At 40.6% G+C, this 26,122-nt stretch overlaps 1 protein-coding gene across 1 annotated transcript in view; it reads right to left on the bottom strand.

Moving 5' to 3' along the window:
• The window catches only part of LOC124794802 (transmembrane protein 245), a 248,886-nt gene extending 225,245 nt beyond the window's left edge, over positions 1-23,641 (bottom strand). Inside the window, exons 1-3 of the mRNA XM_047258459.1 lie at positions 23,009-23,641; positions 22,423-22,651; positions 6,594-6,655 (exon numbers count right to left, since the gene is read on the bottom strand). Coding sequence (XP_047114415.1) covers positions 6,594-6,655; positions 22,423-22,651; positions 23,009-23,545 — 828 coding nt within the window. The 5' untranslated portion in view covers positions 23,546-23,641. The remainder of the gene's footprint in view (positions 1-6,593; positions 6,656-22,422; positions 22,652-23,008) is intronic.
• Positions 23,642-26,122: the final 2,481 nt, after the last annotated feature.

Below are 26,122 nucleotides of genomic sequence, written 5' to 3'. Positions count from 1 at the left end.
TCAGTTATTTAGCTTCCCAAATAGCTGAAGTCACCTACTACTTTTAATGTCTCATTTCCTATTGTAATTCCCTCTGCATCATTTGATTTAATTCAACAACATTACATTACCTTTATTGTACTTTTTGTTAATATGTATCTTATAGTATCTTTTCAAGACAACATCCATTCTATTCAACTACTCTTCCAACACCTCTATTGTCTCTAACAAAACTACGTCATCATCGAAACTTAAAAGTTTTCTCTCTGAATTTTAATCCACTCTCAAAAATCCTCCTGCTTTCCTTATCAGTTTGCTCAATGTACAGACTAAATATCAGTGGGGATGCACTACAATGCTATCTCACTCCTTCCTCCAACACTACTTTCCTCTCACGTCTGTTAAATTGCCAAACTGTAAATAAACTTACATTACTCCGATTTTATCCCTGTTAACTTCAAATTTTCTAAGAGTGTAGTCCAGTCAACACTGTCAAAAGCTTGCTCTTAATCTACAAATTTTATAACTATAGATTTGCTTTTCTTCAACCTTTCTTCTAGGATAAGTTGTAGTACCAGTATTGCCTTATGTGTTCCTACATTTCTTTAGAATCCCAACTGTTCATCCTTGAGGTCAGATTCTATCAGTTTTCCCATTCTTCTGTAAATAATTTGCGTTAATATTTTGCAACTATGACTTGTTAAACCAATAGATCGGCAGTAATCACATCTGTCAGCTCCTGCCTTCTTTGGAATTGGAATTATTACACTCTTTCTCAAGTGTGTATATATACATAATAAATGCAAAGCTGTGAAAGTGCCTGCGCATCACAATCATCTTCATCAGATTACCATCTAGGAGCAAAGAGTGCTTATTGGTATTCAAGCTAGTCATCGGTCAGATGACGTAACTTCAATCTAACAATGCAGCAGTATACCTCGCTTCCCCCACCAGGCACAATTGAAGGGGATAGATCAACACCAGCACTGCCTATCATTTTATGAATTAAAATTTTTGATTCTATTTTTCTGAAGATGCTTCATCTCAAATGCTCATCTCCAGGCACAACTACTATAATAACCTTCATCTCTATCAAAATTATTACTGCACTTGCAAAATTCTATTGCTTATTTTATAACAGAATCCCAGAAGGTTGATGGATGAGAGAAGACCTTCATTTCCTCAAACTGATCTTGTGCCCCTACATAAAGCTATATTTTCCACTATCACTGATTTCTCAAGGTTTCTATACTTTATGTGCTATCTACACTCCTGGAAATGGAAAAAAGAACACATTGACACCGGTGTGTCAGACCCACCATACTTGCTCCGGACACTGCGAGAGGGCTGTACAAGCAATGATCACACGCACGGCACAGCGGACACACCAGGAACCACGGTGTTGGCCGTCGAATGGCGCTAGCTGCGCAGCATTTGTGCACCGCCGCCGTCAGTGTCAGCCAGTTTGCCGTGGCATACGGAGCTCCATCGCAGTCTTTAACACTGGTAGCATGCCGCGACAGCGTGGACGTGAACCGTATGTGCAGTTGACGGACTTTGAGCGAGGGCGTATAGTGGGCATGCAGGAGGCTGGGTGGACGTACCGCCGAATTGCTCAACACGTGGGGCGTGAGGTCTCCACAGTACATCGATGTTGTCGCCAGTGGTCGGCGGAAGGTGCACGTGCCCGTCGACCTGGGACCGGACCGCAGCGACGCACGGATGCACGCCAAGACCGTAGGATCCTACGCAGTGCCGTAGGGGACCGCACCGCCACTTCCCAGCAAATTAGGGACACTGTGGCTCCTGGGGTATCGGCGAGGACCATTCGCAACCGTCTCCATGAAGCTGGGCTACGGTCCCGCACACCGTTAGGCCGTCTTCCGCTCACGCCCCAACATCGTGCAGCCCGCCTCCAGTGGTGTCGCGACAGGCGTGAATGGAGGGACGAATGGAGACGTGTCGTCTTCAGCGATGAGAGTCGCATCTGCCTTGGTGCCAATGATGGTCGTATGCGTGTTTGGCGCCGTGCAGGTGAGCGCCACAATCAGGACTGCATACGACCGCGGCACACAGGGCCAACACCCGGCATCATGGTGTGGGGAGCGATCTCCTACACTGGCCGTACACCACTGGTGATCGTCGAGGGGACACTGAATAGTGCACGGTACATCCAAACCGTCATCGAACCCATCTTTCTACCATTCCTAGACCGGCAAGGGAACTTGCTGTTCCAACAGGACAATGCACGTCCGCATGTATCCCGTGCCACCCAACGTGCTCTAGAAGGTGTAAGTCAACTACCCTGGCCAGCAAGATCTCCGGATCTGTCCCCCATTGAGCATGTTTGGGACTGGATGAAGCGTCGTCTCACGCGGTCTGCACGTCTAGCACGAACGCTGGTCCAACTGAGGCGCCAGGTGGAAATGGCATGGCAAGCCGTTCCACAGGACTACATCCAGCATCTCTACGATCGTCTCCATGGGAGAATAGCAGCCTGCATTGCTGCGAAAGGTGAATATACACTGTACTAGTGCCGACATTGTGCATGCTCCGTTGCCTGTGTCTATGTGCCTGTGGTTCTGTCAGTGTGATCATGTGATGTATCTGACCCCAGGAATGTGTCAGTAAAGTTTCCCCTTCCTGGGACAATGAATTCACGGTGTTCTTATTTCAATTTCCAGGAGTGTATTTTCAGTGCAGTATAGGACTATGCTGCAGGCTGTCTGCCCTATATAATTTTCACAGCATTCGCATTGCAACAGGTACTCTCAAATTCAAGCTGTCTTTCACTGGATGCAGCAAATCCGAAATTTTCTGCATAGGTCAGAAAGTTCGCCTAACACCATAATTACATAATACATGCACAAATTTGTATTCAGACGTTTCGTAAATGGGAGGAATGCTGTGGGTTTGTCTTCTTTTGAAAACAGTAACAATCTTCAAAATCTCCAGCTTAACTCTTATTTGACGCAACCACAACATTTATACATTTTAAAATCTGGTTTCCAAAGCTCTGTCTTACAGACGAACAGTCACTCTGAAATCTTCCAGTGACTCCAGCTCTCTTCCATTTTTACACCCTCTTTCATTGATGCATCTTCACTCATGATGCACTTGATTTCAGAGATTGAGCATTCATACAGTTCACAGTCTCGCTCATAGAGGCCACCTGGGTCACCTCCTGGCACGTTCAGGTGAGCCACAATGGAAACGGTATTATTTACGCGATCACAAATGAGTTCTTGGCCTACTGTGTACCATATAACCGTTCAGTGCTACACACAACCTGTATCTTACGTGTTGCTCTATAAAGTACTATGTTCCATAGATTGTGTTTGTTCTTGCTATACCAAACATTCCAATAAGTGAGTGTCATGTTTTCTCTGCACATTAGTGTCAGTGCTGCGTCACCTGACAAACATCTCGATAGAAGAAATACTCAAACATCTCAATGCCCAGCAGCAAGATTTTGCAGAACAGCAGCAAGCTCTAGCCACCACTCTCATTCAAGTGGGACCTGAGTGTTATGCAGGTTACTCTCTTGTCACCGCAACTGTCGCCCTTACCAGCATATGATGAATTGGCTGAAGACTTGGATTCCTATGAGACATGGTTAACTAACATTTTCATGTTTTTCATGGGGATGATGCAAACCTGTGTGGAGCTTTCTTTCTTTCTTTCCTGACATTTGCTGTGCATTTATCAGTGTTGTGCCTTGCGCCTTCACAAGACATGACCAGTGTGTCATTTGATGACATGAGCAAGCTTCTCTCAACCTATTACTGAGACAGAACACATGTCATTGCTACTCATGTAAAATTTTACCATTGTCAGAAATGCCCAAACCAACCATACAAAGTGTGAGTTGCAGAATTACACAGATTGAGCTGTTGTCGTATGCATCACGGATCCTACAATGATCACATGGTGCACAATACCATTCATCTGGATGGACCCAGATATGGAAGTTCACGAAAAAGGGTTCCAGTGTGAGAATCTGACACTTATGGATGTGCTCAATACAGCACAGTCCTTTGAAGTGTCACAGGCCACAAGCGATCAGATTGCCGTGTGTGTGTGTGTGTGTGTGTGTGTGTGTGTGTGTGTGTGTGTGTGTGTGTGTGTGTGTGTGTGTGGGGTGGGGGGGGGGGGGGGGGCTGTTACCCGGAAGTGGCTCAGTCAACCCCTGGTGTTGAAGACAATGGGGAAACCATTGCATCAGTACAACTTTCGACAGCATCGCATGGGCAACATTGCTTATGGCCACAACAGCAACAGGCCATGTCACAAAAGCGGTCGTCCGTCCCCCATTCCATCTTGCCCACACAGCTTTATCCAACAGGAGCGTGCTGTGTGCCCTAAGCATTGCGGTGTTTGCAGCAAGTGTCGAAAGGAAGGCCACACTGCATCTGTGTGTAACTCCTCTTCAAACAGGGCCGACACAGTAGTACTAACAGATATAAACTGTATCTCCACAATCACTGTCTCCCCAAACAAATTGTTTATTGAGATGTGTGTGTTTAATAAAGTGCTAAAAATGCAATTAGGTCCAGGAACAGGAGTGACTTTAGTAAATGCATGAACGTATATGGACTTGGGCTCCCCTCCCCACACAGGTATCACGGAATTTGTTAGCTACAATAAACAGCACATTTCAACCCTAGGTCAGTTCTACACTCCTGTCCCTTACTTTGTTGTGGATCCCACACCACAGACATGCTCAGATTAGATGTGTTTAACACCTTCAGTTTCTCCATTGCTGATGAGGAAAATTGATTATCTGATCAAGTTCCGTATCAGCAACCGGAGACTCTCTGTTCTGAATTTTTCATCTCCGTTTTCCCCTGGGCTCGGTTGTGCTACCAGTTTTCACGCTCACATTACTATGGAAGAGTCCGTCTACCCTCCTTTTATTCCAGGCATGGCAGGTGCCTGTCGCACTGCGCAACTCTGTCAAGGCTGAATTAGACTGTTTGATGTTGCTCAATGTCATTTGGCCTATTTCTTCCAGGGAATGAGCTACACCACTGGTCACTGCTAAGAAGTCGACAGGTAAGCTTCACTTCTGTGGTGACTTCACTGTCTTGATTAATGCACAGTCTGTGATAAATACATACCCTTTGCCCCACCCTGACAAGTTGCTCGCAAAATTATCAGGCAGGCACTGCTTTAGCGAGACTGATTTGTCAGAAGCGTACCTCCATTTCTCGTTGGGCGAGGGCACTAGGCATCTTCTTTTTAGCAATACATCTTTCAGTTTATACCAATATCAACACTTTGCTTTTTGGCATTACTAGCACACCCACAATTTCTCAGCCGACAGCGTCTGTGCTCAGCTGCACCAGCTACCTCGACAATATCATTGTTTTGGGTTCTTCCATTGAAGACCACCTTAGAAATCTCCAATCGCTGTTTTCTGCTTTGCAGTCTGTGGGTCTCAAGTGCAATAGTGAAAAATCTCAACTTTTTCAGCCATCAACTGAGTATCTATTTTTTGAGGTTTCTCGCACAGGGGTCAAGCCGTTGTGTCACCATGCTGACATAATTGCAGCTTTGCTGCAGTCAACCTCCGTTAAAGAACTGCATGCGTTTCTAGGTAAAGTAGTGTACTAAAACAAGTTTTTACCACATGCATCATCTGTTTCTTAGCCTCTGCACACGCTTTGGCTTAAAAATGTGCCCTTTTTTTCTGGTTCCTAGCTTGACCAGGCGTTCACTTTGCTTAAATCTAAGCTTCAATCTGATCTGTGGCTGGACATTTTTCAACCAGTTCAGCATCTTGTGTTGGCTACAGATGCCTCTCAGCACAGTCTTGGTGTGGTGTTGGCACAAAAATATGTGGATGGGTCTGAATGCTAACATTTCTAAGACTTTTACTCCCGCTCAGCAGTGGTATTCTCACATTGAAATGGATGCTTCAGCAATAGTGTTCACCCTCAAGAAATTTCATGTCTTTTTGTATGTTTTTAAGTTCCATTTAATCATGAATCACAAGCCACTGGTTGCTTTTTTAACCCTTCAACTTCTGTGCTGGAAAAGACAGTACATCATTTGCAGCAGTGGGCTCTATTCCTCTCCTGTATCATTATCAGATCCATTACCTGCTGATGGCACAACATGCCAATGCCTATGTCTTATCTCACCTTCCTACTGGGATGGACCTGGTGTTTGAACAGGATGAGTTGCATTGTTTCTATTTAGATACTGAGAACCAGAATGCAGTAGATGGTTTTCCCATCACTAGTATCACGATAGCATCTGCTGTTGCCGCAGGAAAACCCCCAGGCTTTGCCTTGGATCCCTTGCATTATTACCTCAGCCTCCAGCACCACCTTTCTGGGTTTGAAGGGGTTCTTTTGTTAGCTATGAGGAACACTGCTCCCTGGGTTGTGATTTCTGCTTCCTTACACTATAATGTACTGTGACTTCTGTATGTTGCTCAATGGCGAACCTCTCACACCTAAGCTTTGGCCCTTCAGTACATGTATTGCCTGGTTGTAGATGGGGACATTATGCAGCTTATTGCTGCTTGCACTTGCTGTGTTCAGCAACAATATTTATTAAGTAGACACAAAGTAGTGGGCAAACAATGCTCGAATTTTCTTTTTTACCTTTTCTGTAGTTACATTCTCCAATGCTAATTTCATGGCTTCCACAATGGAGACTCCACGACCTATGAAAGAAAAAGCATCATTAAATGGTCACCCAGGATATCAAAATATACAAGTGATCAAGCTAATTAAAGCATTACATAACATGTTAAAATGCAGGTAATCCCAATCCACTATAACTGGCTGAGTATGTGAGTTCAGACAGGGGAAGACACACTGCCTATATCATGTACGCAGACTTCCGACTCCCCCCCCCCCCTCCCCCCCAAAAAAGGAAATAATTAATAATGATAATAATTCAAGGGAAAGACATCTCACTTTCTACGGACTTATCACAAGGATGGACCAAACAAGACTGAGCAAGAAAGACATCCAGGAACTGAACATAACTAAAACTGACTTTAGAAACCAAGCACTTCTCAGAAGGCGACTAAAAGAAAAGGGGTTTCAGGACAGATCACCCCGTAAAAAGACTTGCGCCCTTTGGACAAAGGAGAGAAAGGAGAAACAAAGCCAGAGAATGCAGGATTACTGGGCAAACATCAAGTCCCTCTCCAGGCTGAAAAGTTCAAATTTTCATTTTATGTGATAGAAAATTTTGCTTCACTACCTGAATGTAATTACAGTTTTTGAATTGTAAGTAATCTTATTAGTGATTATTTCACAATGAACCAGGCACCAAGTTTGTGAATGTTAAGGTGATAGATATTAGTTATTATGAAAGAAACTGTTTCATATGCCTTGGATTACATCTCAACAGATGAAGTAGAAGGATGCTAGCTTCTAACATAAGCAATGCTCTTGAAGAGATCTCCCTCGCAATGAAAGCAGAAATAAGTCTGTTATTATGCTGGGCGATCCTTCACAGGGAAACTAACAGAGTGGACCAATTGCCATGGAATTTGGTCCACGAGAAACACAATAACAGAATGGAATTTAGAATTAAAGCCCACTCAGGTGCCACATTTGATGACCAATTAAATGATTCTCTGTTTGATTTAGTTCATAATAACTTCATAATGCATCTTAACGTAGGCGGTCTACCAGTTGGAATGATGAACAAACTATATGAACTAGAAGTATTTCTGGAGAACACAAGTTATGTAAAAGTTATATGTTTAAACGAGCACTGGCTCAAAAGTGAAAATATAAACTTTATAAACTCACTTTAAGGTTACAATTTAGCAGCAAGTTTTTGTAGAAAAAACGATTATGGAGGATAGTGCATTCTAGTAGAAGAATCACTAAGCTTTGAAGTCAGACAGACTTTTAATTGCTTGAACGACAAACTATTATTTGAAAGCTGCTGCATTGAACTTTTGGAATGGCATATTAATTATTAGTATATATCATATCCCTGACTACTCAGCTACATGTGCATTTTTAGACAAATCTGAAATCTTGTTGTGTAGATTGCAGGTAGAAAAGTTGTGTAAAAAGGCAATAATTTGTGCTTGCTTCAACATAAATGGAAGAGCTGATGACAGATTTGCTGTTTCTCTGAAGGACACGTTATCTACAAACAGCTTAACATTAAACTTTAGTGAGTACACTAGTATAACAGCATCTTCCGCAACATGTATAGATAATACAGTGAGCAGCATCAACTACGGTTCCACAGAAAAGTTCATCTTAGAATTAGGTATATCTTAGCATTCAGCCCTTTTCATCTAATTGCCAAATTTAGATAAAACAGTAACAGTGAAACGAATCAGGAGATTCAGCCAACACAATGTGAATACATTTGTATCAAGACTAAATGAAACGTCCTGGTCTTTCAGCAAGCGGTACTCAGTAAACACAAACTACAATGCTTTTGTATCAGAATTCACGAGTGTTTTCAATGATGCTTCCTCTTCATAACAGCATGTGACAATAATTGTAAAAAGAACTCATGGATAACTGAAAGCATCAGGATCTCTAGTACTAGAAAGAGGAAAATGCACATGGAAGTGAAGAACAACCATGTTGCAGAGTTTGTCAACTATGTAAACAAATACAAAAGAACATTTGGTAGAGTAGATAAACAGGCAAAAGAAATGACAAGTAGTAAATACATATCAGATGCCACAAATAAATCAAAAGCTGCATGGCAAATTGTCAGAAGTGAAATGTCTGCAGAAAAAACAAAAAGTTTTAATCATAAATTAGAAAGTGATGGGAAAATAATCACAAACTCCAGACACATTTGCAAAGAAGTCAACAGCTATTTCATAAATTCTAACAAAATTGACAATCTCCTTTCTTCACATGAAAGTCCCAATATAATGCAGCACAGATAAGTAGAATACAAATTCACTCATGTATCCTGCTATGAAGTGGCTAACATTATAAAATCCCTAAAAAAATCTCAAATCTGTGGGCTGGGATGAAGTTCCAACAAAAATAATAAAGGCAGGATGTGATAATATTGCATCCTAACTCTGTCACATAATAAATCAATTGTTTGATGAGGGCTGCTTTCCAGACAGGCTAAAGTATGCAGTTCCACCTATGCACAAAAAGGGCAGACAAGAGTAGATAGGAAATTTTCACCCAGTACCAATTATTTCTAAAATATTTGAGCGAGTAGTGTGTAACCAACTAGAAAAATATAACAAAAAACCATAACATTATTGGTAATAATCAGTATGGATTTAGGAAGGGCCGAAGCACTGTGCATGCTATTAATGAACTAATCACTAAAATAAGCAAATGCCTCGATGACACGGAGAGTGTATCCAGTATCTTCGGTGAGCTCAGTAAGGCATTTGATATGGTAAACCATACGCAGCTGCTCCTCAAATTAGCTTCTTATGGCTTCCATGAAAAAACCTTTAAACTGGTTCAACTCGTATCTCAAAAATAGGAAACAAAGGGTAATTGGGTTGGGTTCTTTGGGGAAGGAGACCAGACAGCAAGGTCATCGGTCTCATCGGATTAGGGAAAGATGGGGAAGGAAGTCCGCCGTGCCCTTTCAGAGGAACCATCCCAGCATTTGCCTGGAGTGATTTAGGGAAATCACGGAAAACCTAAATCAGGATGGCCGGACACGGGATTGAACCGTCATCCTTCCAAATGCGAGTCCAGTATCTAACCACTGCGCCACCTCGCTCAGTCAGAGGGTAATTATACAACATAAGGGCGACCCCGGGGTCCATACTAGGCCCATTACTATTTTTATATTATATAAATGACATGCCACGCAAGGTAACTTCAGATATGATTTTGTATGCACGTGACTCAACAGCAGTAGTCTGCTGCAAAAACACTGAAGAATTAGCACAGAAAACAAAACAGACTCTTCAAGAACTAGAAAATTGGATAAATAATAATGCTATGAAACTAAAACGAACAAAAACACAAATTGTACACTTCAGGACCAAACAAACTGTTGAATATATAACACAGTTAAGTTATGAATGCAGAGAACTGATAACTGCAGACACTGTTAAATTTCTGGGAGTGACCATAAATAAAAACTTGTCATGGACTGATCATGTGGACTGCTTACTGAAGCAGTTAAATAGCTTTGTTTATGCAATGAGGGTTCTAAATAAAGAAACTGACTTAGCCGTTAAAAAACTGTGAATCATGCATATTTCATATCTGTTGTAAGATACGGCATAATTTTTTGGGGAGTTGAAAAAGGAAGCCTCCTCAGTGTGTTCAAGCTACAGAAAAAAATTATCAGAGCTATGACTGGAAGAAATAATAGACAATCATGCAAACCTTTATTTGCAAGCCTTACTTACTGACAATTCCTTCCATGTTTATATATGAAACACTTCTCTTTGAGTTAAAAACCCACATCTTTTTGACATAAATTCATTTACACATGCTTATGAAACAAGGCACAAACAAGATTACATGTAAACTTGCCACAGACTAGCATTATTTGAAAATACTCCATATTAGGTGGCTTTGAAGCTTAGCAATAAAATGTGTTCAAAGTTGAAGGACTGCAAGCTAGAACCCACAGGTGTAAACATTGAAAAATATTTAAAAAGCAAATGCTACTGTAGTGTGGATGATTTTATAAACAAGGAAGACAAGTAAGAGATATTGTTTTGTTTTCCTGTTTTTTCTACATTACATTCTATGTGTATGCTTATGTTCCCTTTTAATGGAGATATATGTTCTATTTATATGCGTCCATACTTGGAAACTATGTATCGTCTGATTGTGTATCTAAATACCTAGATGTATACATATATACTACTTTTATGAAAGTATATGCTCTTTGAAGTATCTCCATATTTATTAACTAGAGAAACAAATATGAAAAATATTAAAAAGAATGATTTTAAACCACTGGAAATTTTAAGAAAAAGGAAGAAATTTAACATCTAATTATCTTTTTATGTTGTAATGTGCTTCTGGGAGCACCCATATGCTTTATCTTAATGTATCTTGTTTTAAGGTATACTTAGGTAGGCACAGAATTATTCCTTGACAAGTCACCAATGTTTCAATCGAATGATTGTATATAACATGTCATGTGACAATAAAGATTCTATTCTATTCTATTTCATGGCCTCGATGTGGAGGCTGAAACCTATCATGGACTTAAATAAACTATATCCAAGCAATTGGAGTGGCCTTTCATTCATAAAATTCTCAGAGATCTTTCATTAATAAAATTCTCAGATGCTCATTATAGTCCATATACCTAAAAATCTCTAAAAATCTTGCAGTGGGAAATGGGTCAGGAGGCCAAGAACCTATGAACAATAACAAATATTCCACAGTCGGAAAGCATGCTAGAAGTAGCCACAATCAAGCAACAAACAATTCAATGCCCTTTTTCACCTTTCTTGTCCAATTCCAGAACAAATTCATTCTGAAACAAAATCTCTTACGTGATTTGTAACAAAATTACACAAAATATTTATTTCTACACTCCTGGAAATTGAAATAAGAACACCGTGAATTCATTGTCCCAGGAAGGGGAAACTTTATTGACACATTCCTGGGGTCAGATACATCACATGATCACACTGACAGAACCACAGGCACATAGATACAGGCAACAGAGCATGCACAATGTCGGCACTAGTACAGTGTATATGCACCTTTCGCAGCAATGCAGGCTGCTATTCTCCTATGGAGACGATCGTAGAGATGATGGATGTAGTCCTGTGGAACGGCTTGCCATGCCATTTCCACCTGGCGCCTCAGTTGGACCAGCGTTCGTGCTGGACGTGCAGACCGCGTGAGACGACGCTTCATCCAGTCCCAAACATGCTCAATGGGGGACAGATCCGGAGATCTTGCTGGCCAGGGTAGTTGACTTACACCTTCTAGAGCACGTCGGGTGGCACGGGATACATGCGGACGTGCATTGTCCTGTTGGAACAGCAAGTTCCCTTGCCGGTCTAGGAATGGTAGAACGATGGGTTCGATGACGGTTTGGATGTACCGTGCACTATTCAGTGTCCCCTCGACGATCACCAGTGGTGTACGGCCAGTGTAGGAGATCGCTCCCCACACAATGATGCCGGGTGTTGGCCCTGTGTGCCTCGGTCGTATGCAGTCCTGATTGTGGCGCTCACCTGCACGGCGCCAAACACGCATACGACCATCATTGGCACCAAGGCAGAAGCGACTCTCATTGCTGAAGACGACACGTCTCCATTCGTCCCTCCATTCACGCCTGTTGCGACACCACTGGAGGCGGGCTGCACGATGTTGGGGCGTGAGCGGAAGACGGCCTAACGGTGTGCGGGACCGTAGCCCAGCTTCATGGAGACAGTTGCGAATGGTCCTCGCCGATACCCCAGGAGCAACAGTGTCCCTAATTTGCTGGGAAGTGGCGGTGCGGTCCCCTACGGCACTGCGTAGGATCCTACGGTCTTGGCGTGCATCCGTGCGTCGCTGCGGTCTGGTCCCAGGTCGACGGGCACGTGCACCTTCCGCCGACCACTGGCGACAACATCGATGTACTGTGGACACCTCACGCCCCACGTGTTGAGCAATTCAGCGGTACGTCCACCCGGCCTCCCGCATGCCCACTATACGCCCTCGCTCAAAGTCCGTCAACTGCACATACGGTTCACGTCCACGCTGTCGCGGCATGCTACCAGTGTTAAAGACTGCGATGGAGCTCCGTATGCCACGGCAAACTGGCTGACACTGACGGCGGCGGTGCACAAATGCTGCGCAGCTAGCGCCATTCGACGGCCAACACCGCGGTTCCTGGTGTGTCCGCTGTGCCGTGCGTGTGATCATTGCTTGTACAGCAGCCCTCTCGCAGTGTCCGGAGCAAGTATGGTGGGTCTGACACACCGGTGTCAATGTGTTCTTTTTTCCATTTCCAGGAGTGTATTAACAAACAGTTCAGCACCCACTAAAGCCTCTCATAATTCCACAAGCCTTTCATAGTTCACTGTGATTTTCCTGACGTTTCTAGCTAAGTGAATTTCCCTTAGCATTTCCAATGTTCCATGCTTTGCAGACAAATTACCAGCCTGAAGAAAATCTGCAAAACAACCCAGTTTTCCTTTTGTATGAATAAGGAGATCATAGTTACATTACAAATTATGGAGATTACATTGCACTAGCAATCAAGGAGCAGAAAACAAAACTGGAATCCCAAAAATCCATGGGCAATAACATAAGCTACCAAAGTCAGCGTGCATGCCTGAGGCATGCTGCGAGTGCACTCCGACACCATCACCACCACCACCACAACAACAACAAGAACAACAACAAATGTTTTTTGAAAGATTAGTAAGTAGCAAAACAAGTGCCCCACTGTGGAACATAACCAAGTCTTGCCAGTTGACAAGAAAAACAACTTGAGCCTGTTGTGAGAGATGCAAACAAAGAACACAATCAACACCGATCACATCAAGCAACTGCCTTCTAACTTGAACATACTATAGTTTCAAACCACTGCAAGTCCATGTTAATCTACTTAGTATGTGACATCCCACTTGCCTGAGTCCAGTGACCTGAGCATTTTGTAGTAAGCCTGGTGCCTAACAGTGTCACAAGCATCAGATTGTTACTGGAAACCAGATGTTGGAGAGTGGGAACATCACTTCAGACATTAATCTTCAGAAGGGATGGGCATCTTGACAAATTCTAGACGATGAGGAGATAACCACAACCAAGTGTGACAGTAGAACTGATTTTAACTTTCCTTGTAAAGAAAGCACCCATCTTTGGCAGCAAATAAGAATTTTGGTGGCCTTTTCCTGCTCATAATTGGCAGACAGTGATGATGTCAATGTTCCTCACAGGCTTGAGAGAGGAGAGAGGACAGAAATCATAGGGTGAATGTTCTGTGGTAGTAAGTTAGGAGAGAGTTGTAGGAAGGACTGAAAGTAAAGGCTGTCGTAATGTGGAGGGAATCCAGACGGCATCTGGGGGCAAGAACATATACAGGTCTGGGAGCAGTGCTAAAATTATAAATAAGTGAAAATCAAAAGAGAATTATCAGCCATCATAATACCCACACTGGCTATGAATTATGTGAACTTAAGTCATTAAACAAACTCTTTATTGGCTAGGAGTTATATGACTGAAGTCATAAAAATGCTGTCTCATTCTTTGTGTGGCTGCACAAACAATCTTATTGTGGCACATCGAAATCTTACAATGTGGACCCTCTCATTAGATGCAGTCCAAAATTTGGTGCAAACCTGTCCTTCCTGAAGCCAATACCTTACATCATGGCCACAGTTAAACTAATTTTCAACACACTGCAAGTGATGACTGTCAATATTTGAAGTAACTAGGGTTGAAGATGAGAGAAGTGCACCAAATAAGTGTTTTGGCTATGACTTGAAGGCTGTTGTGCATAACTGGCACAGTAGATTAGAGAGAATGAGTAGATTTTGGAGTGTTGCATTTGACAACACACTACCAGTTTTACTAGAAGCAAGCAAGATACAAATGCTCTGGTTCAGTAATTTCATAAATTGTTGGCAATGAACAAAGAAAATTGGGTGAAGTGGAACAGTGAGGTGGGAAACAGATTACAGAATGAGGACTAAAGAGGGAGTGATAATAAGAAAAAAAAGGACTGCTAAATATTGATACCAACAATATTCATATTCATGAGTATGCCTGGCAGTCTGCATAATGCTTAATCAACCAAGATAAACTTTCAGGAGGAGACTCACTCAGCGCAAATAAATTACTCTTATCAGGTAAGTTGTAAAGAAAACTGCCTGGAAAAATCTATTACAGACACAATATAAGGAAGTAATAGTGACAACTTCCCAACACACGGGACACAAGACTTATACAAGGGGGATTCAAATGAAACTTGGTCACTATTGTAAAGTAATGGTACCAATTTTATTAACTCAAAAACGTAATTATACACAGTACACATACTCCAAAATAGTCACCAGAACTATTGGCACATTTATCCCAATGCGACACTAACCAGTCGATTCCAACCTTGAAGACGCTAGTAGGCTGCTGTTGGATCCAGTCACACACTTTGTCGTCAGTTGCGAATCGATGTCCATGAATAGCTTGTTTTAGAGGTGATTCTGCGGTTGTTCAAGACTAAAGCACTCACTTCTGCAACCATCTCCAGTGTGATGACACAATGAGCCTGTCCAGGACGACCACCGTCTCCCACTGACCCACACCCCTCAAGGAATTGTTTGCACCATTCCACAACACCTGAACGACTCAGACTGTCTCACCGTACATAGCCTTCAACCATCGCTACATTTCACGGCCTCCAACTCCCTCCGCCGCCAAAACACGAATAACTCCTCGTTGTTCCTGCTTACTTGCTTGCATGTTCAGTAGTGGACGATAACTTGTGTGACCACCTTCTCTTCGGCGTGAAACCACACTGGCACTATGCAACATCAAATGGTACGCACGCGTCATTCTCCCTACCAACAGATGGTGTAGGCCAAAGGTAGACGCTCTGACCAGGCTTCATTTGAATGAACCTCCTCATATTTCCTTCAATCAAGTTGCAGCACTTTGCAAGAATTTGAACTGAAATTAAAGGAATTATTTTGCTCTAAAAATAAGCTGGAGAAGTGTAAGAGAGTGATAAGATTATCATCAGTACAACAATTCCTATCCCTCGATGGAGCAGTACATAAAATAAGGAAAAGGCAACCACTCACCAACAGCAGATAACTGTGTGGAGCACAATAACATATAACAGAAAATGGCATTCGCACTAGCTTTTTTCGTTACAATAGCACACACATTCACACCTACAAAAACCCTAGCACACAATCCCGTAAAGTGCTCAACAGCTAGTGTGAAAGCAGTTTTCTGTTATATGTAACTGTTTTCCATGGACTGATCCGTCATAGCTGAGCGACTGCTTTTTCCTTATTTTACACACAACAATTCACATTAGTATAGATGATTTCATGGGTGAGGCTCTTTAACACACCATTTGAAGAGCAAGAGCAATGATTGACTATTTACCTCCTAGATCTCAAAAATCAGTCTTGAGGTTGGATTCCATCGGGAATCATGAGCTCAGTGACTGCAATATTAATATTGTAAACAAGAAAACTGGCATCATCGATTCTAAGAAGTTTGAAATCATGTATTACATGAAAGCGATTTCAGTCGCTGTGTGACGATATTCAGTGCCAATATTACAGTCTTGATGACTCACGTAATAAAAGCACATTTTACAACTTCAACATGGCTGTTTTAATACATGATTTTATTACGTGAGTCTTCAAGACTAATATTTGCACTGACGGTGTCACACAGTGACTGAAATTGCTTCCAAGTAATAAATGATTTCAAACCTCTTACGACTGATGATGCCAGTTTTCTTGTTTACAATTAAAAATTTTTGTTTGTAACAAAGAAAGAGATGATTCAGCTGCATGCTAAAATATCTACAGTAAATTTTTATTGTGATTTTGAGGGACAGTATTACTGCAGAACCAATAACATGAAAGGCAAAATATATTTAGCAATGGACCTTGCCACTGGTGAGGTGGCTTTTGTACCTCAGCAATACAGATAGCCGTGCAACAATAATTGAATAATTGATGGAATCTGCTACGAGGCCAAACATGGTTCCTGAAGAGGTGCCGCAGCCTTTACAGCAGTTGAAGGGGCAACAATCTGGACGATTATCTGATCTGGTCTTATAAAATCAACCAAAATGATTTTATTGTGCCCATATTGTGAATAGCTGAAAGCAAGGGGTAACTCCCAAAGGAAAGCAGGCACTGTATGATTAAATCATGAAGGGATCCTCTTGGGTAAAACAGCCCCCATTTGGTTTTATGGGTAGGGACTACACAGGAGGTTGTCATCACCAGAACCAAACATGATATTATAGAGGTCGGAGCGAGTTAACATTAGATCCCTTAATCATGCAGGTAGGTTAGAAAATTTAAAAAGGGAACCTGATAAGCTGAAATCAGATAAAGTAGGAATTATTGAATATCGACGGCAGGAGAAACAGAACTCCCAGTCAGATGAATAAGGGTTATACAAACAAAGTCACATACGAGTAATGCAGAAGTGGGTTTAATAATGAATAACAGAATAGCACTTACGCTACTACGAACAGCTGGTGAACACATTAACGTACCCAAAATAGACGCTAATCCCACAACTGCCAAGTAGTACAAGTTTATATGCCAACTAACTCCACAGATGATAAAGGGATTGAAGAACTAAATGATGAGATAAATAATATTATTTAGATATTTAAGGGAGACAAAAATTTGATTGTGATGAGGGGCTTGGAATTTGATAGTAGGAAAAGGAAGAGGTGGAAAACTAGTAGGGCAATACAGACTGGGGGAAAGGAATGAAAGAAAAAGCCAACTGATAGAACTTTGCACAGAGCTTAATTTAATCATGACTAACACTTGGTTTAAGAACCATGAAAGAAGGCTATGTACACAGAAGAGCCCTGGAGACACAAGAAGATTTCAGATTGATTACGTAATGGTAGGATACAGATTTTTACAGCAAATAAAGCAGGTGGGAGGGAATACAGACTTTTGAGGGGAGAGAGAGAGAGAGAGAGAGAGAGAGAGAGAGAGAGAGAGAGAGAGAGAGAGGGGTTGGGTTGTTGTGGGGAAGAAGACCAGACAGCGAGGTCATCGGTCTCATCGGATTAGGGAAGGACGGGGAAGGAAGTCGGCCGTGCCCTTTTGAAAGGAACCATCCCGGCATTTGCCTGGAGCGATTTAGGGAAATCACGGAAAACCTAAATCAGGATGGCCGGACGTGGGATTGAACCGTCGTCCTCCCGAATGCGAGGGAGAGAGAGATTCCAAAATGGTTAAGCAGGTACAGCTAGAAGGCAAATGCAAAGATTTAGAAGCATGTTTCACAAGAGTAAAGACAGATGCTGCCTACACAAAAATTCAAGTTCCCTTTGGAGAAAAGAGAAGCAACTGCATGAAATCAAGAGCCCGGATGGAAAGCCAGTACAAAGCAAAGAAGGGAATGCTGAAAATCGAAAGGAATATATAAAGGAGGTAGCCAAGAGAAATGAACTAGAAGGCAATGTATATAGAAAGGAAAGAGGATGCAGATGAGAACAAGATGGGAGATACGGTAGTGTGAGAAGAATTTGGCAGAGCAATGAAAGACCTACATGAAAACAAGGCCTGCTAGTAGTTAGTTAGTTGGTTAGTTAAGTTACGTGTCCCATTGATCAATCTTGTGGTAACTGTTACAATGTAGAACATGCAAAGTGAATAAGTATTTTGTATGGAGTAGACAACATTCAATCAAACTATCGATAGCCTCGGGAGAGCCAGCCACGACAAAACTATTCCATCTGGTGTGCAAGATTTATGAGACGGTGAAATACTGTGAGATTCCAAGAAGATTGTAATAATGCCAATTCCAAAGAAGGCCAGTGCTGAGATAGTTCAAAAAGTCACTGTTGCAAAATACTAACACGAAATCTTTACAGAACAATGGAAAAACTGGTAGAAGCCAACATCAGGGAAGATCAGTTTGGATTCCAGAGAAATACAAGAACACGCAACGCAATACTGACCCTAGGACTTCCCTCAAAAGATTGGTTATGGAAAAGAAATCCTACATTTATATCATTTATAGACTTAGAGAAAGCTATTGACAATACTGACTGCAATACTCTCTAGAAATTTTGAAGGTAGCAAGGGTAAAATGCAGTGAGTGAAAAAGCTAAACATTTGTTAATATCAAATACACATTCAAGCAGCAGACTTTTTAGTCAGAGTAGCCACAGTCTGGATATATCATTTTGAAGATAAGACCACTGAGTTACGTTTTGGTACCCTACATGAATTTTTGACTATTGACTTGTACAGATTGCATTTGCTGATGCACCTAAAATGTTGCAAAACTGATTGTGCTTATCAATAAAGGACTTACAGCTGAAGCAGTCTAATCTTCTAAACAGATTTAAGTGTCAGGGAGTCTTTTCTGAAGGTATTTGTCTAGAATGTGATCATGTATGGAAGGGAAACATGACTATAAACAGTTCAGGTAAGACAACAGAGGCTTTCGAAATGTAGTGTACAGAGTAATGCTGAAGATTAGATGGATAGATTGTGTAGCTAACGAGGAGGTACTGAATAGAATTTGTTAGAGAAGAAATATGTGGCACAACTTGACTAAAAGAAGGGATCAGTTGATGGACACATTCTGAGATGACAAGGGGTCACCAATTCAGCATTGGAGTGAAGAGGCTTGCATAGGAGGGAGTGGCATAGAGAGCAGTATCAAACCAGTCTTTGGACGGAAGACCAACAATGTATGTAAAAACGGATTCAAGTCCTACACCCTTCAGGTTAAGGGATATTGTGCTGAGCAGCTGTTTGAATACTGGGTTACAGTAATGGATCAGGAAACACACAAGCTTGTAATGGTGTTAGTTACAAGGATTTATCATAAGCTTCAATTATCACATTGAGGCAGCTCTTAAAAGAGTATGCAGACTTAACCGCTAGACAGACTTAACCACACTAAGACTACAAGGTGTATCCATATGTTGAAACTTCATGTGATGATATTATTTGATGACCTTATGCTAGGCCAAAAGACTTATACTTAATTCAAAAGATAAGGTGTATTCAAGAGCTGAACCTCCATTATCATGAGTGCTCTATCCTGTTATTGTTGGTTGGCTTGTTGATTTGGGAGGAGGGGACCAAACAGTAAGGTCATCCATCCTGTCACATTAGTGAATGATGGGGAAGGAAGTCAGCCGTGCCCTTATGATGGACCATCACAGCATTTGCCTGAAGCAATTTGGGGAAATCACAGAAAACTTAAATCAGGATGGCCAGACACGGGTTTGAACTGTCATCCTCCCGAGTGCAAGTCCAGTGTGCTAACCACTGCACCACCTCCCTCAGTCTGCTGTTGTTGTTGTTGTTGTTACGGTTTTCAGATCAACGCCTGGTTTGATGCATCTTTCCATGTTAGACAGTCCTGTGCAAGGCTCCTCATTTCTGCTTAACTAATTACAACTTACATCCATTTGGAAAACAACTTGCTGTATTCAAGCTTTGGACTCCATCTACAATTTTTATCCTCCACACTGTCTTCGTTACCAGACAGACAAATCCTTGATGCCTCAGCATGTGTCGTATCAATTGGTTCTGTCTTTTAGTCATGTAGTATCATAAATGTCTTTCTTCCCCAATTTGATTCAGCACCTTCCCCTCTATTATTTGGTCTACCATAATTCTTATACAGTATCATCCATATTTCACATCCATGCAAGCTACACTCCACACAAACATGTTCAGTAAAGACATCGAAACACTTAAATTTATATTAGATGCTGGCGACTTCCTCTTTTTATAAATCATTTTCTTGTAATTCCCAGTCTGCATTTTATATCCTCTCTACTACAGCTATCATTATGTATCTTGCTGCCCAAACAGCTGAACTCGCCTAACACATTTAGTGTCTCCTTTCCTAATCTAATTTCCTCAGAATCACCAGATTTAATGCAACTACATCCCATTACCCTTGTTTTACTTTTATAGAGTTTCATCATCAAATATCATTTCAAGACAGTATCAATTCTGTTCAATTGCTCTCCCAAGTCCTGTATCTTCTGTGACAGAATTACAATGTCAAGCCTTTTATCAACAACAAATTGGATCTCGCGTAGATTACTACGCTCACAACTAAAACGCTGCAAAAACAAAGAAACAACGATTCTGAACATTACTGAAGAAGAAACAAACAAAACTGGTGATCCAAAGCAAACTAAACCCCAAGAAAACAGTTATGGCAGAAATAGCAACACTTTAAAATCACTGGGCAACAAATTCTGTTATTACAGTACCGTACTTCCTCACAGAAGCGGCTAACAAGGCACTTTCTCAATAACAACTGAATACAGATGCATTAGATTAATTTGTGTCAACACTGCCTGCAGCAACAGACATTAGCTTCAAAAATAAAACCTCTCTTGACTTGGCTTTTGTGAAGGATTCTTCACAGAGAAAGCAATAAAGTACCATACAAATGAAATGATGGCAAAACTATACAAAAAGAATTATCCTGTGGGTAGATATTTTCTGACCTTCCCAAATCAGTTTTTGACTGTGTCAATCACAAAATTTTACTTGACAAACTGAAATATTGAAGTGATCCTCTTGCATGGACAGACTGTCTTAACAGAAAGAAAAGGTTCTTACTGACAGCCTGTGTCACAGGCATGAAGTTATCCTACGAAACATAACATTGGGGTCGCACAGGCACTGATACTATGTCTGAACCACTAGAAGTCTGAATACTTCAAGCTGCTAGTTTTCATTTATGGCAACTGCCAACTTTTAAGATCCAACAATATTACATGTAGCACAGTTGGAGTGTTTTGTTGTTCCCAAATGCAATGTTGCAATCTTTGGTCCACTGCAAGCACACTTCAAGAATGAGGGTTATGCATTGCAGTGAAGTAGGTGACAGTTTTGCTTTTGCACATGATCAGTCAACAGGAGGTAAAGAATGCTCATATTGTTTAACCCCCATAAATATGAGCACAAAAACAATAGCATAACTTATTTCTATAATGATACTTCAGGTAACAGTAACCATGACCATACAAGCATACAAAGTAAAGTTGAATAATAAACTGTTCAGGACAATTATAATGTATTGAGTTGTTTAGTTATTATTTTCTTCAGTTCATACTACGAAAGTTCCTCTTTGAAAAAAGTAACAATGAAATTAATCATATGGAGTACACCTGGAATCCAAAACTTTATCTGTTTTCATTCCTTTGAGATCTAAAACGTAAGTGGCAATGTCATCTAACGACAGCAGCAATCCTCAGAAATATTGCTTTTGATGGTATGTTACCTACACAGATCACTTTGAAACTTCCTGGTAATCAAACTAAAACCCAAGCATTTGTCTTTCACAGGAGATAGTAACATCATCCAAGCTTTCCAGCCACATCTCAGGGGCTAGCTAATACCTTCAGTCAGCTGATATGTATCCATTATTTCTAAAACAACCCTCTTCCTGGGACTCTAGGGTAAAAATAAAGATAGAAAACGGTTCGCTACAGCTAATCTATTTGGAGGTGAGACCCACTAGAAATGGAAAAATGTTGGCCACTGGCAAGAGGGGTCAAGTTAAAATCCCAGACAGGCACACAGTTTTAAGCTGTATATGTAGCTAATGCAATGCCACAGTACAAAATATTCATTCTGATAATATTATTATACAACACTAAATATCTGTTTAAATACATTACCACAGTTAAAACACATCTGTGCGATATTGTGTTTTGTAACATGCAAAATAACCTACATAAAAATACTCACAATGTGTATCTTCAGTCTGTACCACATCACATAAAATCTATTAAAAGTCTCTATTACAGTAAAGTGTGTAAAGTAAATCTAACCTCTGGACTTCACTGCACTGTGCACACATATTACTTGATAAGCCAGACCCATAAGTAATAACAATACTATGGTAAAAAATACTGCAACTCTGTATGGACCAGCAAATCCCGAGACATAGCACGTAACCAGAAGCCAAACACCATAAGACATCATACAGAACTGTCGTGCTATCTCCCGTTTCCAAGACATTTTCACCATTACGATGTATCCCGCAATGGCTGCAAAAACCTGTTCAACAATGATTAATTTTAAACATTCGTACACTGTGTTTATGTAAGTAAATGCAACATTCCAAATGATTACTACAGACTGAACGAAGGCATATTCTCAACAATATCATGACTATATCCTTTCAAACATATTTGAGGTACATACAATAGTATACAACATTTAAGTCTACAGTCGAAGTTAACTGCCATATACATATGCTATTCAATAATTAATCAAACAGCCAGTTTCCATTGTATAACAAAACAAAGCCTTTTAATTTGAAATGAAATAAAAATCAGTCGCTCTAGCAGATACTTCTTAACATTGTCACATAACAACATAGAAAAAAATCAGTAATCTGGATATAAAACTCACCACATACTGATTAACTAATCCTGTAATAAAAGAAACTGCTCGACTAGCAAAGAATCCAAGACGAAGCATCAGACATACCATAAAACTTGGAGTGTAGTAGTACACAAAAAGCAAAATTGAAACGCTAGCAAAAAAGCCTACAATGTAATTTATGTATTTAACAGTAATATCGCCAATTATTTCAGATAAGTTATCAACTATTTTGATAGGTGCTAAAACAATGCCAATTATCAATGGCGTTGACGAAGCTGATAATGAATCAATCCATCCCTGCATTGCGGTAGACAAGGAATACTTGAAAGGATGCAGCACGGAACCACATAAAAGAGCCCATATTAAAGGTTTGATAAAAGGTTCCAAAACGTAAAACAATGCCACTCCCGCAATGCAACAAACAAACAGAAAAAATAGGGCAAGGGCATTGTACAGAGCTTGCTTTAGAGCTTTCTCGTGGCCCTGGGGTAATCCACCTAAAAAACTAAAGACATTATCCAAGGGAGATGTAATGAGTTCAGCACTAGACGTATTCTGTGACATGATTAAGCTTAGGGCGTTATTCTCTTTGATTCATACGGTGAGCGAAGTTACACCCACTTCCTAAATTTAAACCTGACGCAACAACACACTGTCCACACTGCGACAAAATCTGACACACAGTGCAGCCAACAATCCACCGATAAGAGTACATGCGATACGATGTTTCAACTTCGCGTCCAACACATGGAGCGTATCAAGAGATTTAAATGTGATACCGGTATCACAAGTGTGGACATTTAACAACCGAGTTATTTCAGTTTTATTACTTCTGAGTGGAATGTACGGGTGCAAAATTAAACAACAAGCTTAATAAGTGATGACAGTAGTTGCGACTCTGTAAGGAAATAATTTGCCGTGTAGTTCAATGAAGCATTTATCCTGTAGGAAACCCTTTAATATCCCACTGCAATAATGTCGAGCTTATTCAGACATTTAGGCTACGGTGCATTTTACGTCGACGTTAAAATCATTATCAGCTGCAAATATGCGATAATCTAAAATATGAGCACGTTTTATTGTCTAACCATCAAAAAATATGATTTCACATTTCCAGCTTACCATATAGGCTACAATTTCATATACCAATAATCCATTTTCGATTAATATAGCATTTTATGTTCAGTATTAGTATATCGCCTTGTCTGTGACATCATTTCTGTAACATACAAATGGTCCTTTGTCACCAGGATTTCGTATATGTCATGTTCTTCAGTAGATGAGCACATGTTTATTAAATGGGAGCATTTTAGGTTAGGCTTCACCATGACTGTTACTGACATCAAATAAGACAACAAGTTTACTGTTTCGAGTCACTGTTTATTTACATCTTCAACTCGTTTCGAAGGTATAAACCTCCATCATGAGGTGGACTTGCATATGTGTGTGTGCGTGTGTGTTTACTGTTTCCAGTCACTGTTTATTTACACCTTCTACTCGTTTCGAAGGTATAAACCTCCATCATGAGGTGGACTTACATATTAGATTAGATTAGATTAATACTAGTTCCATGGATCATGGTTGGTTGGTTTGGGGAAGGAGACCAGACAGCGTGGTCATCGGTCTCATCGGATTAGGGAGGGATTGGGAAGGAAGTCGGCCGTGCCCTTTCAGAGGAGCCATCCCGGCATTTGCCTGGAGTGATTTAGGGAAATCACGGAAAACCTAAATCAGGATGGCCAGACGCGGGATTGAACCGTCGTCCTCCCGAATGCGAGTCCAGTGCCTAACCACTGCGCCACCCCGCTCGGTCTCCATGGATCATGAATACGATATTTCGTAATGATGTGGAACGAGTCGAATTTTCCAATACATGACATAATTAGGTTAATTTAACAACATACTTAAGTTAATATAACAATTTTTTGTGTTTTTTGTTTTTCTTTATTTTTTATTTTTATTTTTTTATTATTTTTTTTAATATTTTTTTCTTTTTTCTCTTAATTTATATCTAAAAATTCCTCTATGGAGTAGAAGGAGTTGTCATTCAGAAATTGTTTTAATTTCTTCTTAAATACTTGTTGGTTATCTGTCAGAATTTTGATACTATTTGGTAAGTGACCAAAGACTTTAGTGCCAGTATAATTGACCCCTTTCTGTGCCAAAGTTAGATTTAATCTTGAATAGTGAAGATCGTCCTTTCTCCTAGTATTGTAGTTATGCACACTGCTATTACTTTTGAATTGGGTTTGGTTGTTAATAACAAATTTCATAAGAGAGTATATATACTGAGAAGCTACTGTGAATATCCCTAGATCCTTAAATAAATGTCTGCAGGATGATCTTGGGTGGACTCCAGCTATTATTCTGATTACACGCTTTTGTGCAATAAATACTTTATTCCTCAGTGATGAATTACCCCAAAATATGATGCCATATGAAAGCAATGAGTGAAAATAGGCGTAGTAAGCTAATTTACTAAGATGTTTATCACCAAAATTTGCAATGACCCTTATTGCATAAGTAGCTGAACTCAAACGTTTCAGCAGATCATCAATGTGTTTCTTCCAATTTAATCTCTCATCAATGGACATACCTAAAAATTTGGAATATTCTACCTTAGCTATATGCTTCTGATTAAGGTCTATATTTATTAATGGCGTCATACCATTCACTGTACGGAACTGTATGTACTGTGTCTTATCAAAATTCAGTGAGAGTCCGTTCACAAGGAACCACTTAGTAATTTTCTGAAAGACAGTATTGACAATTTCATCAGTTAATTCTTGTTTCTCAGGTGTGATTACTATACTTGTATCATCAGCAAAGGGAACTAACTTTGCCTCTTCATGAATATAGAATGGCAAGTCATTAATATATAATAAGAACAACAAAGGACCCAAGACTGACCCTTGTGGAACCCCTTCTTGATAGTTCCCCAGTTTGAGGAATGTGCTGATATTTGCATGTTACGAGAACTACTTATTTCAACTTTCTGCACTCTTCCAGTTAGGTACGAATTAAACCATTTGTGCACTGTCCCACTCATGCCACAATACTTGAGCTTGTCTAGCAGAATTTCATGATTTACACAATCAAAAGCCTTTGAGAGATCACAAAAAATCCCAATGGGTGGTGTTC

Source organism: Schistocerca piceifrons, chromosome 4 (genome assembly GCF_021461385.2).
Source record: "Schistocerca piceifrons isolate TAMUIC-IGC-003096 chromosome 4, iqSchPice1.1, whole genome shotgun sequence".
Lineage (NCBI taxonomy): Eukaryota > Metazoa > Arthropoda > Insecta > Orthoptera > Acrididae > Schistocerca > Schistocerca piceifrons.
The sequence above is the reverse complement of the archived record's forward strand: the minus strand, read 5'-3'. Positions and strand labels throughout refer to the sequence as shown.